This window comes from Aquarana catesbeiana, linkage group LG03, assembly GCF_042186555.1.
Source record: "Aquarana catesbeiana isolate 2022-GZ linkage group LG03, ASM4218655v1, whole genome shotgun sequence".
Classification (NCBI taxonomy): Eukaryota; Metazoa; Chordata; class Amphibia; order Anura; family Ranidae; genus Aquarana; species Aquarana catesbeiana.
In genome coordinates this window covers 682,863,798-682,876,803 of record NC_133326.1, presented here as the reverse complement: position 1 = coordinate 682,876,803, position 13,006 = coordinate 682,863,798, and the positions used below count along the sequence as shown (strand labels likewise).

Here is a 13,006-nt window from a genome sequence, read left to right as displayed (position 1 = left end):
TGCCCCTTCAAAAATTCATCACTGGTCAACAAGTTTTAGTTAAACCCAACTGATAAATGCAAATCTAGTACATGGCTAGCTTTAGTCTTTCCAGCTCCAATTGTAATTTTAGAGCTTAGTTGGGTGTGGCCCTCCCAAACATCTGTACAGGCTCCCCTGACCTAGCACCACTGTTGAAGTCCACCCTAGTTGGACACCATGTCCAGTTAGCCTAGTGCATAACCTCATTGGAGGAAGCACATTTTCTATTGTCTTTTAGATTAAAGTTTCCATGCTCTTGGCCAATAAAAAAAAAAAAAAAAAAAAAAAAAGTTGAAGCTTGATTTACCTAGAACATAGATAGTTTTAAGTTCAAGTTAGCTAGAAAGCATGATACGAAAAACCTGACGAACATGTAGGGCATGCAAGGACAACATTGCAGTTATGCATTTTCCAGTCTGAAGAAGAGACTACAGCTACATCTTACCATCTGCTCTACTAGGTAGGAAGAGAAGGGCACAGTCAGAAAGAAGACCTGCGTATTGTTGGAGTTTTTTGTGTAGGAGGTCTGCATGCCTTTGGAGTCCAGGGTATCCAGTGGCAGTGGAGTATGGAGGATGACAAAAGACTCCAGGTTGACATCAGAATAAAAATTGCCCAGTGACACATTGAAGTAACGATCCTTTTTGATGGTGTCTGCATAGAGATAATCAATATTACCATGCAAGACTTCTAAAGTGGAAACACAGCACTGGACCCAAAAGGTCTTATTGGTATTGCCATTTTAAATTGTAAACCTGGTTAGAGGGCAGGTGGCTTCTATACCCCAGAGTGATCCAGTTTATGGAGACTGGACATCCTTGGCATTGGTGCGATGCTTGTGAACTTATTCTAATAAAAAGGTTAAGGAGACAAGCTAGGGATTGGGGGGGGGGGGGCGTAAAGTTGCATCTTTGGCGATGTCCCACAGACCCAGCTACTTTTATTATTTGGAGCTGTCCCACAGTAGTCCTTGTACAATCACCATTTCTGTTCCATGAACTACAAATATCCTGGGTTTAGTCTGCCTTTGCCCTACTAGAGCAATTATAGCTTTGCAAGCATAATATAGGAGTTGACAGGAAGGACCCCCTTGGTATGTACATTAGGCCTAGGAAACAGTCAATGTGGCTATACTCCTTTATAAATTTACATAATCTAAAGGCAGGTACGGACACATGGTTGGATTAGTGCTCTACAGAGCCAAAATCCTTAGTATCACTTAGATTCTGTGGGTAGCACCAGAGAATGTACTGACATTAGAATCCAGCTCTGTATCCTGGATGTGAGCCTTTCCTAAGACCTTTGAAGTGAGTAGTGTTGAAGGAAGCCTTCAACACCATGTTAAATTTATTCTGTACCAATGCAGCTTCAGGCCTAACCAGAATGCCTATGGGGAAATAAAAAAAAAAAAAAAAAACCACACAAACAAATACAAAACACTTAGCAGTGGGTGTGGCTCTTCATTTTCTGGTTATAGACCAACTACTAGAAAGTCTCAAATGAAATCCAGTCAGAACAGACTGAATAGTTGGTGGCTAAAACCCATAGAGGACCTGGGGATTTAGCCAAACTTGAACTTCAAAATTCCTTTATTAGGAAAATCAGCATCAGTTGTTTGGCAATGAGAAACTAAGCTTTTAAGCAGGAACCTAAAGCTTACATGGTCTGGCAACTAAGAGAACTAAACTTAGAGCTGAAGCCTTTGCAAATTTTTACAGTGATCTGAAAATTATGGCGACTGCATTGCCCCACCAGTTTGATATTTTCCCAGAACACAAGACTCACAGTCTGTGAAGATAGGTTGTTGTTTTATGGCTGGGGTCACAACTGGCTTGTACTGTGTATGCGTTGTTTGGTCATCTTCATCCTCTCCCAGCCAGTGTCTTTGCAGCAGAAGGTTAATACGGTATGTTGTAACGTAGGTGTTGTTCACAACATCACTCTGAAGAAACAAAAAATTGTCATGGTTAAATGGAGAGCAATGCCTGCCATGTTCTTCCAGGCAACCAACTATCCAAACTGTTTTTTTGGTTATAAATTGACAGGCTTTGTACAATACTCTAGTAGTCACTGGATGACCCAACCTCCCAATACCTCCTGTACTGGCAATACTGCAGCACCTAACATCCATTTAATCAATCAGTAGTCCTATAGAGCAGAGATTACAATTAGTGGAACTCCAGCTGTTGCAGAACTATAAATCACATGAGGCATAGCAAGACTGACAGCCAGAAGCATGAAACCGAGGCATGATGGGACTTGTAGTTTTGCAACAGCTGGAGGTCCACTAATTGCATATCCCTGCTATAGACATTCCCCAGCATAGAGGGGTCATAAAATGTTCACAGGAAATCTACAAGACATGAAGGCCACTGTATGACCTGGTAAAAAAGTCTGCAAATTGTCATTTTCTTGCATTGTTACTCACCCAGATTAGTGACAAAATTAAGGTCAGTACAGGTTACCTAGAATATACCAGTTATGATCTACAGGATGGGGAGGTGAACCTGTGCACACAAAGCAAAAGTTGCTCAGCTGCTGACTTTGACCCTCCACCCCCATGTAAAAGTTGCAATTTGTCACCAGTTTACTACAAAGGCCAGCTGCCACTCACCTCAGAAAACCCGCCAGGAGCTCCAATTGGCACAGTCACATTCACAATACTTGAGACATTACAGGCAATCTTGTCATTAAATATGTAATAGTCTGCATTATCATTCTTGCTCAGCAGATTTCCATTGATGCCCATGGCAAACAAGCAGGATTTGACATTATCTGCAATCAGAGGTCCTAGCAGAGCTGGGGACAGCCAAGAGAGAGCCAGGTCTTGGAACACTGGAGGGTCTATGATAAGCAGAAGAGGTTTCAGATGAGAACATGCCCTTTAAGACAGCAATACAGTTTTGCATGAAACCTTTCCTGGAGAAAAGCACTAGAAATTTGTAACCCTCTCCCAAGGGTATAAACAGTGATCACCCAGAACACTTCCCTTAAGACCCTAAAGGACTGACCCTTTTAGCTTAGCTCAACTCTTGCCCTAAACACTATGCAGTAAAGACCACCTAGTGTCATCTAGTGACTCCATTCTGTGCTTCCAAAACTAGTTTAATGGGAGCATTTGTGGATAGTCTACAGGCCAAATTTTCTACTCTACAGAAGGTAGAAGACAAGGACCTACAGTGCTAAAAACCCTAAATGTGCTAGACAAATTCAGCTTTATTTTTAACTGATGGTCCCACTTAAGTGTGCCAAGACTCCTGGTGACATGTAACAGGCTTTAACAAAACTGTACCTAGACATTGAAATTTTATGAGGGCAAAGTATCGGGGACTTCAGGATTACAGGCTCTAGGGATTTTCTGATCCTGACCCAAAACAAACCTTTCAAGGTGAGGCATCAGCTGAAATATTATGTCAATGCCTGGATAAATGTTCATAGTTGGTGGTGGGCAGTGAAGCAAAGATCTGGATTGTGGCTCTGGAGATCCTGTACCATTAAAACTATCTACATCTACATCTACATATATAGGAAAAGCTGGCAATAGGGAGTATTGCATGTCAAGGTCTCATGAACCAAAACACTGACCACTTAAAGTGGTTGTGCACCTCAGACATGAAATATAAACAAGGCATATCCCTCTATAGCATGTTTGTCTCTATTACGAGTGCCAAGTGCCATTTCTGGCTGCCTCCTTCCTCTATCAGCATGGATCACTTTTGACAAGTTTTCCCTGACGCTAAGAAAAATGGGGATTGACAGCATCGGCTCTGTTCCTGTGTGGTGGGCATGTTTCATCCTCCAATCAGCTCTCCTCACTGAGCTCTGCAGGGTGTAATTAGTTTTCTGCCCCTTTCTGAACTTTTGAACAGCTGAAGACTGCTAATAAATGGGCACAAATGAAGGACTGGTTTCATCTGAATTGCCCGAGGCCAGTCACTTCACTGGGTTTACAACAACCACTTTAACTAGTACAAGTAATACATGCAATAAGTTTAAGTGGCAATAGCGGCAGCAAATGCCTTTTAACCAAGGAAAGTTACAGAAGCAAAGAAAAAAGGTTGGGTTAATGCTTCATGTACACTGGGAGTCAAAAATGGAGGCAGAATACCCCCCCCCCCCCCCCCCCCCATGTTTTGCAAATTCATTTGGGGTGAGAGTCCAAATGAATTTGCAAAACATGGCTTTAGGCACATTAAGGCTGCTTTTCTTCTGGCAACAGAAAGGTATTAAAAGACCTGGGCAATAGTCTAGTGTGCATTAGTCCATAAGCATATCTAGGTGGTGAACAGTTTACATGGTGGGGGGAATGACAGTCAGGAAACTGTCCATTTCTGTTCCTCCAATGACTAGCTCCTATAACCATTTCCTATAACCATTTACAGAGGATGGATCACTTACCACTGGGACATGCCATTGTTGTGTCTATGATGAGAGTGCGTAGAGTCTGCTTTTGCAGCATCTTGCTTAATACTGCATCAAGATGGTAGTCTCCAAACTGTAAAAAAAAAAAAGTTTTCCCATACTACTAGACACAAAAAACCATCCTTCAGGATACTAGTTTGACCAACTACACATACAGCAAGCGATTCATCAGCTAGGTCATTTTAAAACTTGGATGTGGAAAGTCAAATACTTGTATATGTTTGTCAGTTGATGTGGCCCTTACACACTGAACTAACAAATCTACACTGCGCTGGATTTAGGTTATACCAGCAGTCACATCAAAAGACCTTCAGAAGTTTAGATTCCAATATCACATGCTGCCATAGGTTGGGTATGCAGGAGGTTTACAGCATCTGCTTTTTTTTTTACAGAGCTGCAAGACTGGTCATGTGCAATACCTAAAGTAAAAAATCGGCAAAATTTTACTTTTTGGATAGAGTAAGGAAGGGTTATAACCCTTGTAAGATTTTTTTTTTTTTTTTTAATGCCATCTTAAAGCTTTCCCTTCACTTCCTGTCCCATAGCCAAAGATTGTGGTATGAAAATCCCTGCAAGTTGGAGGGAATTCCTTGTGGGGGCTCACCAGAACTAGTGTCTCCACTGGAAGATTCTCTACCCCCCCCCCCCCCCTTTTTTGGGGGGAAACTCAGTTTATGTTCAATTTACCAGTTATTGAAAGTGAGTAAAAACCCAGAGGGCAAGTCTCAACAGGGGCAGACAGCAATTGTGACGGAATGCTTAGGCGATTTCGCCAAACACTACTGCTCTCCAAACCCTTTTGGTAGGCCAAGAGTCAATACCAGCCATTTTACCCCAAGCATACTTCATGATGTTGAGGTAGAACCAAAGGAATTATGCTATTGAACAGAAACACAGGCTTACACACTTTAAGAGTAGGTCACCACAAAACCAAATATTTACCCAAAATAAAGTTAGACAAGCCAAATACCATAAAGAACCTCCAAGAGTTAGCCAACAGACAGAAATAGGAAACTCAACTTATGGGGATGCACACTGAGGCATACAGTGGGAGGGAAACAGTGACCCCATCTCAGACTGGCCAGCAGCCTACAACAGTCTGAGAAACTCATACAATATTTTAGCAGTCCGATAGTGATATTTATATTTAGAGATCTCTTGAGGGGATATTGATAACATTTGTCCCAAGTGAAGGAGCCTCTCCAACCCAGTCTGCAGGAGGGCCACCTTATTCCCTCTGACCATTAACATGACAGATAACATCTTTCCATCCACTCCAGAAGGGAAACTCTCCAAAAGCTCCTGTCCTGGTGGGGTCTGTCACAGCAATATAAGGACACGAGTTCTAATCCCTCTCCACTATACATAAACTAAAAGTTTTGCCTTTAGTTATATGAACTGAAAATACTAATATATATTCAGCATTAACCCAGCCAGATATACATTTACCTTGCAACTCCTACTTACCTGTAGGACTTGTGACTCTGGAGTATTGTAAGGTGCTCGGAATACCACCCTGGTCAATGTGACGTGGACACCGTAGCCTCTCTTGATGGCATCTTCAGCCAGGATGGTAGTAAGGTTTTTGAGGAATTCCACTCTATATTTCTGAGATATAGTAGTCTGCAGAAGGCCAAGAGTCAGAAAGTAAGCATTTCAGATGGAGAGGTGAATTCACCATCAGATCATCTCAGCGTCTATAGAAGATCTTTGACAATAGTCAAATTCCATGAAAATCTCTAGTTTTGAGACTAGGATAAAGCTAGTAAATCTGCTCATTTTAGAACCACTCTACCCACAATCTGAATGTTACACAGGGTAGCACAATAGCTATTCAGTTTCATTATACTGACATGATTTGTGTTGTTCATTTACCATACAAATGCAAGAATCTTAGTACTACATCTGGCATTGATCAAAGTGTACCTCATTTGGAGGGACTCTTTTAGAGCCAAATTCCTTGGTCCCCCATTCTTCCTTTGTGGCATAATAGCACTTTTTGTAAAGAGTATTCACTAGAACTTAAACCAAACACAAGGCAGTAAAAAGCTCATGTGTGGCACCATCTGCACTTACATTTACAGCAGCATGTATAAAAAGCCACGCAAAAACACCCAAAACTACTTTAAGCCTGGCTGTCATGAGTAAAGTGTAGGTATCCCATTTTAAATTTAACCAGCTTCTTGGCTGTTGAGGCCATCATGCCAACCTGAAACCAGAAATTAGGTCTGCATCTCCGATTTAGGCAACCATCTTAGTGCCCATTTATTGTGGCTTAGTTGAAAGCTGAAAATTACACACAAGATAACAAAATATCTTGGTGTAGTACAACACTAACTTTATAAAGATCAGTGGAACATTACAATTAAAATCTATAAACAATTCTAGATAGATCTCATAACCAATACATCAGTCCTCAGAAGAAAGGGGCAGGACTGAAGTGTTGGATGTGGAGTGGTTTAAGAACCTGGGGAGCCAACTCCCAAAGCTGAGTGGCTAAAGAGGAATACCTGTGGTTTGCCTAGTGGTGAAATCCCAGGTGATAAGTGTGCTGGGGAAGTGGAGTGGTGGTTCTGGAGTAATTCCATATGCGTTTGAGGACTTCCCTTAAAGAGAGTCACAGAAATCTGATAAGCAAGCACCTTATCCCACACTGGGCAATGGTGTTAAGTGTTAATACCAAGGAGCACTTTCAGTCATAAAGAACTTTGAAATCTAGAGCAGTGTTTCTATAACCCTTTAAAAATTGTGCACAATAAAAAAAAAAAAAAAAAAAAAAAAGTAAACTTAAATTTTGAAAATTTTATGTAGCAACATTTACACATGTTCAACACCTAATGTGAGAGCCAATTTATTCTTCCAAAGCAAGTGCATCTTTGCACATTGATACCGACTAGTGCGCAAAGGTTTCTCATCTCCCTCTGTTCCCCTCATTCAGCTAATGTGACTTTATGCAACTCAAATTCAGTCTTGATCCACCTGCTGGCTTGTATACAGTGAGGAATTGTAGGCATTTTGCCAAGGCACCCCCTGAAGAATCCCTGGTTGAAAGGCTGATCAAGCGTTCATTAAAAATGTTTAACATTTAATTTTGTTACATTCCACTGATATTTATATTTCTTTTGATGTAGCACAACATTTTATATTAGTGTTCACTGGGAGGGAATACTCTTATGCATGTGCAGCTTAACATTTGTTTTTGCATAATTGCGTGTTTGTTTTTTTTTAAATATAACTGTTGAAACCTGTCAATCAGAAGGGCTATAGCTCACTGGGACTTACAAGTCAGAAACAGGGATGCAGTACCTGGCTTAATGTGTATCCCACAGTAATCAGTTTACCCCATTTTTGGCAGTGTCTAAATATTGCAGTCCTCTGGGGTCCACACCCCCCCTTTATTGCAAGACATGGGATACATTTGACAGCTATTGATGCAGTTACAGCATTTTATGCCATTGGGTGAGGCAAGTAGCTGGAGTCTTATTCTAGAAGAGCTTTGAGACTAGAAGCAAGAAAGTAGACCTTGGGAGCCAAGGCCTAAAGCATGCTGTTCTTGGCAAGAGCTAGGACACTGGAAGAACCATAGCCAACACTAGTCTTGTATTAGTCAAGTCACACCCGATGTACAGGTATGAGAACCTCTTGCTTGAAGCTATAGCCTTGTAGAATGGGCTAGCCCTGAAAATACCCAAGAGGCGATTTTAGGTTCACCATCAATTTTAAATTCCATTAAAAATTTGCTACAAAGCAAAGCTTACCGCAGGTGCCGCCAGTTGAAATTTAATCCTGTCATCTTCCGCAAGTCTCAGCACAGACACCTGTAGGGAAGATGGGGCTTGTAAAGAGCAGCAAGCTTTTTGTTAAGCAAGAGCTACAAAATAGAACAATGTACACTTCAGTAAACCCATATTAGACCAAGGCAAGCCACAATTCAGTTACTGAGGAATGGGGGCCCTAAAATACTGGTCATCTGTGTAGTCCAATGGCATGCTGTAACTAGTTAGAACACTTGCACACAAGTTAGCTCGGCTGGGCCTAAGAGTAGCAATTTAGAACCTCCTCTCCTACAAGGAGACTTCAAAAAAAGGCAGCTTAGATCACAAGAAGTTCAAGTACACCCGTTAAAGTACATTTTTTCCCCCTCTTAGGACTAATCTCAAAATGATTGACCTGAAAGCATGCAGCATTCCAAGTTAGTCATTGCATCGACAAAACGGTTTGTACAGAGGATCCTCCTACCTGTATCAGAAAAAGCCAAATACGAGGCAGGAATGTTGGCAACCACACCAAGCAATGTGAGGGCCAACTAGGCTTCTGCAAGAGTGATTCCATCTAGGGCTCTGAAGGATTTCCAGGCAACAGCAAGGGGCAATGGTGGCTTCTGCAGTGCAACCCTATATGCATGACCCTGCTGTAGAGCTATAGGCTACCATGCTGACCCAACATGCCTGCAAGAGGTTATTAAAAGTCATCTTGCCAATGATTATCCACAGAAATGGAACTCTGCAGTATCACTACAAAGTGCTGCATGAGTTCACCCTGGCACCACTATCAAATCATCCTAAGGGTTATGTGTCAAGCTTGGTACACAGGCTGAATATCAGCCAGTTCAACAGAAACCAACTGACATTTGGCCCATGTGTACATCAGCCTGGCTGGCTTTGGTCAAACATGCTGGAAAACCAGCATCCGATCAACCTTGGCAGTGAGTACTGACCAGGGTGTAGTTCCCTAGAACACAATAACTCAGAGGGGGGGAAAACTGTACCAACATCAGATAGTTATTACTACAAGTTCCTCCCAAGCTTTAGTTTTGTTCAGCCTGTTGGGTTGAACAAAAAAGTGCCCACAGGGGAATCCTCCTGCTGAGACATTGTCTGCTCCTGGCAGGGGAAAGACCGAGTAATGCTAGCAGGTATAGCAATAGTTGCAAATGAATCCAGCAAGCTGGTTGTACCCAAGTTGAGCCCTCAACTTGTACATTCAGCTTGCCCATACATGTTCAAATCTCAGCTGGTTCCTGCTCAACCAGCTAAGATTCAGAGAGTCTATGGCTGGCCTTACTCTTTACATCTACATATGGAGACTTCGAATCCCTAGAACTAGCTGAAATGTGTAGTGTATGGCCAATTGAAGATTAACTCTTCAACCACTCCCTATGAACTTTGGCGCTGCCTCAGGGTTGTGCATTGACCACAAGATATTAGTTCCACCTCAGCCCTGCACTTAAAGTTTACCTCCATGTAGTTTTCTTCACAGATAATCTCCCTCACATCCCATGGCTGATCAGGGATGCATGTTATATCCCTAACATATGCCACAGACTGCATACCACGGTACACTCTGATCTGTATAGAGATGTTAAATTGCGCGTCTTTCTGCAATATTAAGAAAAAAACAATTAAAAAAAAACAATTGGGGGGCTGGGAAATTGCATGGCTTATCCCAAAGCGTAACACTTACTGTATTAGTCACCCAGCAGCCTAGAAAGGAGATTCGAATTTCCAAGTTGCCAAACAAGTCAGTGGTGAGGGTGTAGCCACATTGGGCTGCCCGCAGGCCCTTCATTATATCAATAGACCCTGTATAGTCTGATAAAGCAGCAGATATTAAATAGACATGACACTTCTATTAAGATTCTTTTTAGAGTGAAAGTCTACTTACTTATGGCTTCCAGCTGCCATTGAAGCGATCCAAAGAAAGTCTTATCTCCCCAGAGATAGAAATACCTGTCACGACATTCTGTCTTCAACACAGCTAGAAGAAAAGACCAAACCAGGAGTACTAGAAGGAAATTAGGCCCAGAACTGGGCAGCGCAGCAGCTCTTGCATATTACAGTTTCCTGTGAAGAACAGGAATCCCATAGCTCCCAACTGTCCCTCATTTTGGTCTCATCTATATAAAATAGCTGTGCTAGGAACTCTGTACTCGACAATGATCAAACTTGTCCTGACAAGCCCATGCTGCACAGCCATTTACTGGGAAGCTCGGTGTGCTGCAGCTGAGGGGGGGAATGATCATTTTATAAAAAAAAAAAAAAAAAAAGTTGTCTGTTATATTTATTTTAAAGAAAAAGGTTTTTTTTTTTACAAGGTGAATTGTTTACAATCACTTTAAGGAAATGTACTCATTTAGTTTGTAAAAAGCTCCAGGAGGATTTTCTGATCATGCGATTGGCTCACTGCTTTGCTCAGTCTGCAGTGAGCTACAAGTCACATCCCTTTTAGTACAAGCTGTTTACTGCAAGAAACCGGGAGGCTCATCTTCCTCTGAGAATTTTGCAAATAATCTACTGTAAAGTCATAAACAGAGAGTGCACATGGCTATAACCAAGACCAACTCTTCAAAAATTATGAGCCCAAATCTCTGCATCTTCTCTACTCCAGACCCCTCAGGACCACTGGTAACGTGCCATTTGCAAGAACAGCACCCTTAAGACATTTGACGCTTTAAAAAAAAAAAAAAAAAAAAAAAAGCAGTCCTATTGCCTATAGCTATGCCATTTCCATGCAATTTGGAAATTCCACCCTGACTGTATGACAGTTTTGATATGAAATTGCTCCTCCAGGACAAGTCTCTTAAGAAACACATCTACAAGGCCTTGCAGTCTACTGTGCATCACAATCTAAATACATTGATAACTTCCTGGCTGGCAGAGCTAGATGGCAAAGATTGGGAGTTCCCATTCTCCTAGGGATCCACTAATCCAGTATGGGATTTATCTGACACCATAGGATTTACCCAAATCGCCCTCCACATTGATGACGTTGCCAAGTGGTGCCAGATGATAGTTTCCATACAATTTTGTCATGCCCACAACCCCAAGGGTACACAAATGCTATCCCCATCCTACAGACATGTGCCTTCTTGGGCTGGTAGAGGCTCTAATGCCCCCCCACCCGGGCTGCTCATACACTGCTGGAGTAATTGTTTTTAGGCTAGGAATTCCACTTATTAAAATGGAAGCAAGGAACTGCTCCCACCCTGGGATTTTGGAAAAAAAAAAAACCAAACACTGTCTGGGGCTGGACTCAGCTGCTACCACGACTGAGGTCACTGTCAGTCCATCCTAAGTGATAGCCAATAATTAGTCCCCATGACAGACCCATGTTGGTTGCTCATGTGCTGTGTCCATTACACTGTTGATTTTGTGTTAGCTTGGGGGGGGGGTTTAGTATTCTAGGAAATACTCCTTTTTGATTAGTCTCCTGGCCTATGTGTAGCAAGGATGGGTTAATACTAGTTTTACAGTTATCGAGCCAGGGTATGCCCAGAGGCTCCTTTATACTTTTATCAAAAAAAAAAAAAATGAAACCCAGCTCTCTGGGTAACTAGTTCACTTTACCAGATCTGAAATTTTGGGCACTTTACAATAAAAGTTATATACACTTTTGGATCATACACCTGCACGACAAACCTGTGAGGGATGCATCCAATGTCAACTCCTAGGTTATGTGAACTGTTGGCTTGGGGGGGGGGGGGTGTTGGCCATGTTCTTTAAAGCGTGCTCACATCTCATCCTCACTTTAATACTTACCCTAGCCACTGACCTGGACACCTACCGATTTAGGTTACATTAGGTATACAAGGGCAGGCATTAAAGCACTAGAACCTTTAACCAATAATTTAGCCATGACAGGACCACATTTCATGCGACAGGTACTCAATGAAGTTTGGGCAATAATGTTATCACTATGCACAGTGAAACCAATTTGGTAATCCGAGAATGATGTACACTTACTGACTGGTAGACTATCCGGTAAAGGCTGTGCGTGCACAAGATATGGTAGAGTCAAGCAGAGCACTGCAACTCTGGAAAAAAAAAAAAAAAAAAATGTTAGCCAACATAGACGATAAGTGGTACTGTGCAGAGTCCATACACAGAACAGATACCAAGATGACCCTTTAGCACACCAGATTAAAGTGGTACCATGTAGTGGCCATACGAACAGATACTCTGAGATAATCCCCTCAGCATACAGGGCAAAAAAGTACTGCTACTGTGAAGCATCTATTAGACAGCAGATATGTGAAATACAGATATGGATCCTTCAGTGGAGCATGAAGTACAAGCAGCTAAAAATAAATGTTCACAACGCATCTGTAGCAAGGTTCCAGGCCTCCTTTGATCTAATGAGAACCTCCAGGGCCAGAGAGATAGTCGACATCCTTCCGTATGTGGTGGGTTGTGAGGCATGGTGGGTTCAGAGTAGTTAAAGTTATTGGGCACCAGACACTTCTTGAATGCAAAAGAGTTTATTTCTCTTAAACTTTTGGGGGAGAGAGGGTTAGGGCCAGGACACCCTTAGGTAGTTGCAAGATCAATTGACAGACTCCGACTTCAATAGGACAACCATGCAGGGAAAGGCATCCAGCAAGACACCATATTTGCACGTGCGGGAATGCTGTCTCCTATGGCAACAGTTCCTAACAAAGCGTAACAATTCTTTAACTACAATCGCTCCTTGTAGTTCTTTGCCACTGAGCTCCCTAGACCCACTGCCACCAAATCTCTTGAGCTACTCCAATCTTCACAGTGGTATCTTCCTCAAGCGTCACCCC

The 13,006-nt window shown here is 42.1% G+C and overlaps 1 protein-coding gene across 1 annotated transcript in view; it reads right to left on the bottom strand.

The window, feature by feature from the left end:
• The window catches only part of LOC141134135 (uncharacterized), a 19,342-nt gene extending 6,730 nt beyond the window's left edge, over positions 1-12,612 (bottom strand). The window contains 11 exon segments of the mRNA XM_073623721.1: positions 467-675; positions 1,807-1,963; positions 2,636-2,865; positions 4,420-4,516; positions 5,911-6,066; positions 8,202-8,261; positions 9,681-9,821; positions 9,907-10,034; positions 10,108-10,200; positions 12,186-12,256; positions 12,539-12,612. Coding sequence (XP_073479822.1) covers positions 467-675; positions 1,807-1,963; positions 2,636-2,865; positions 4,420-4,516; positions 5,911-6,066; positions 8,202-8,261; positions 9,681-9,821; positions 9,907-10,034; positions 10,108-10,200; positions 12,186-12,256; positions 12,539-12,612 — 1,416 coding nt within the window.
• Positions 12,613-13,006: the final 394 nt, after the last annotated feature.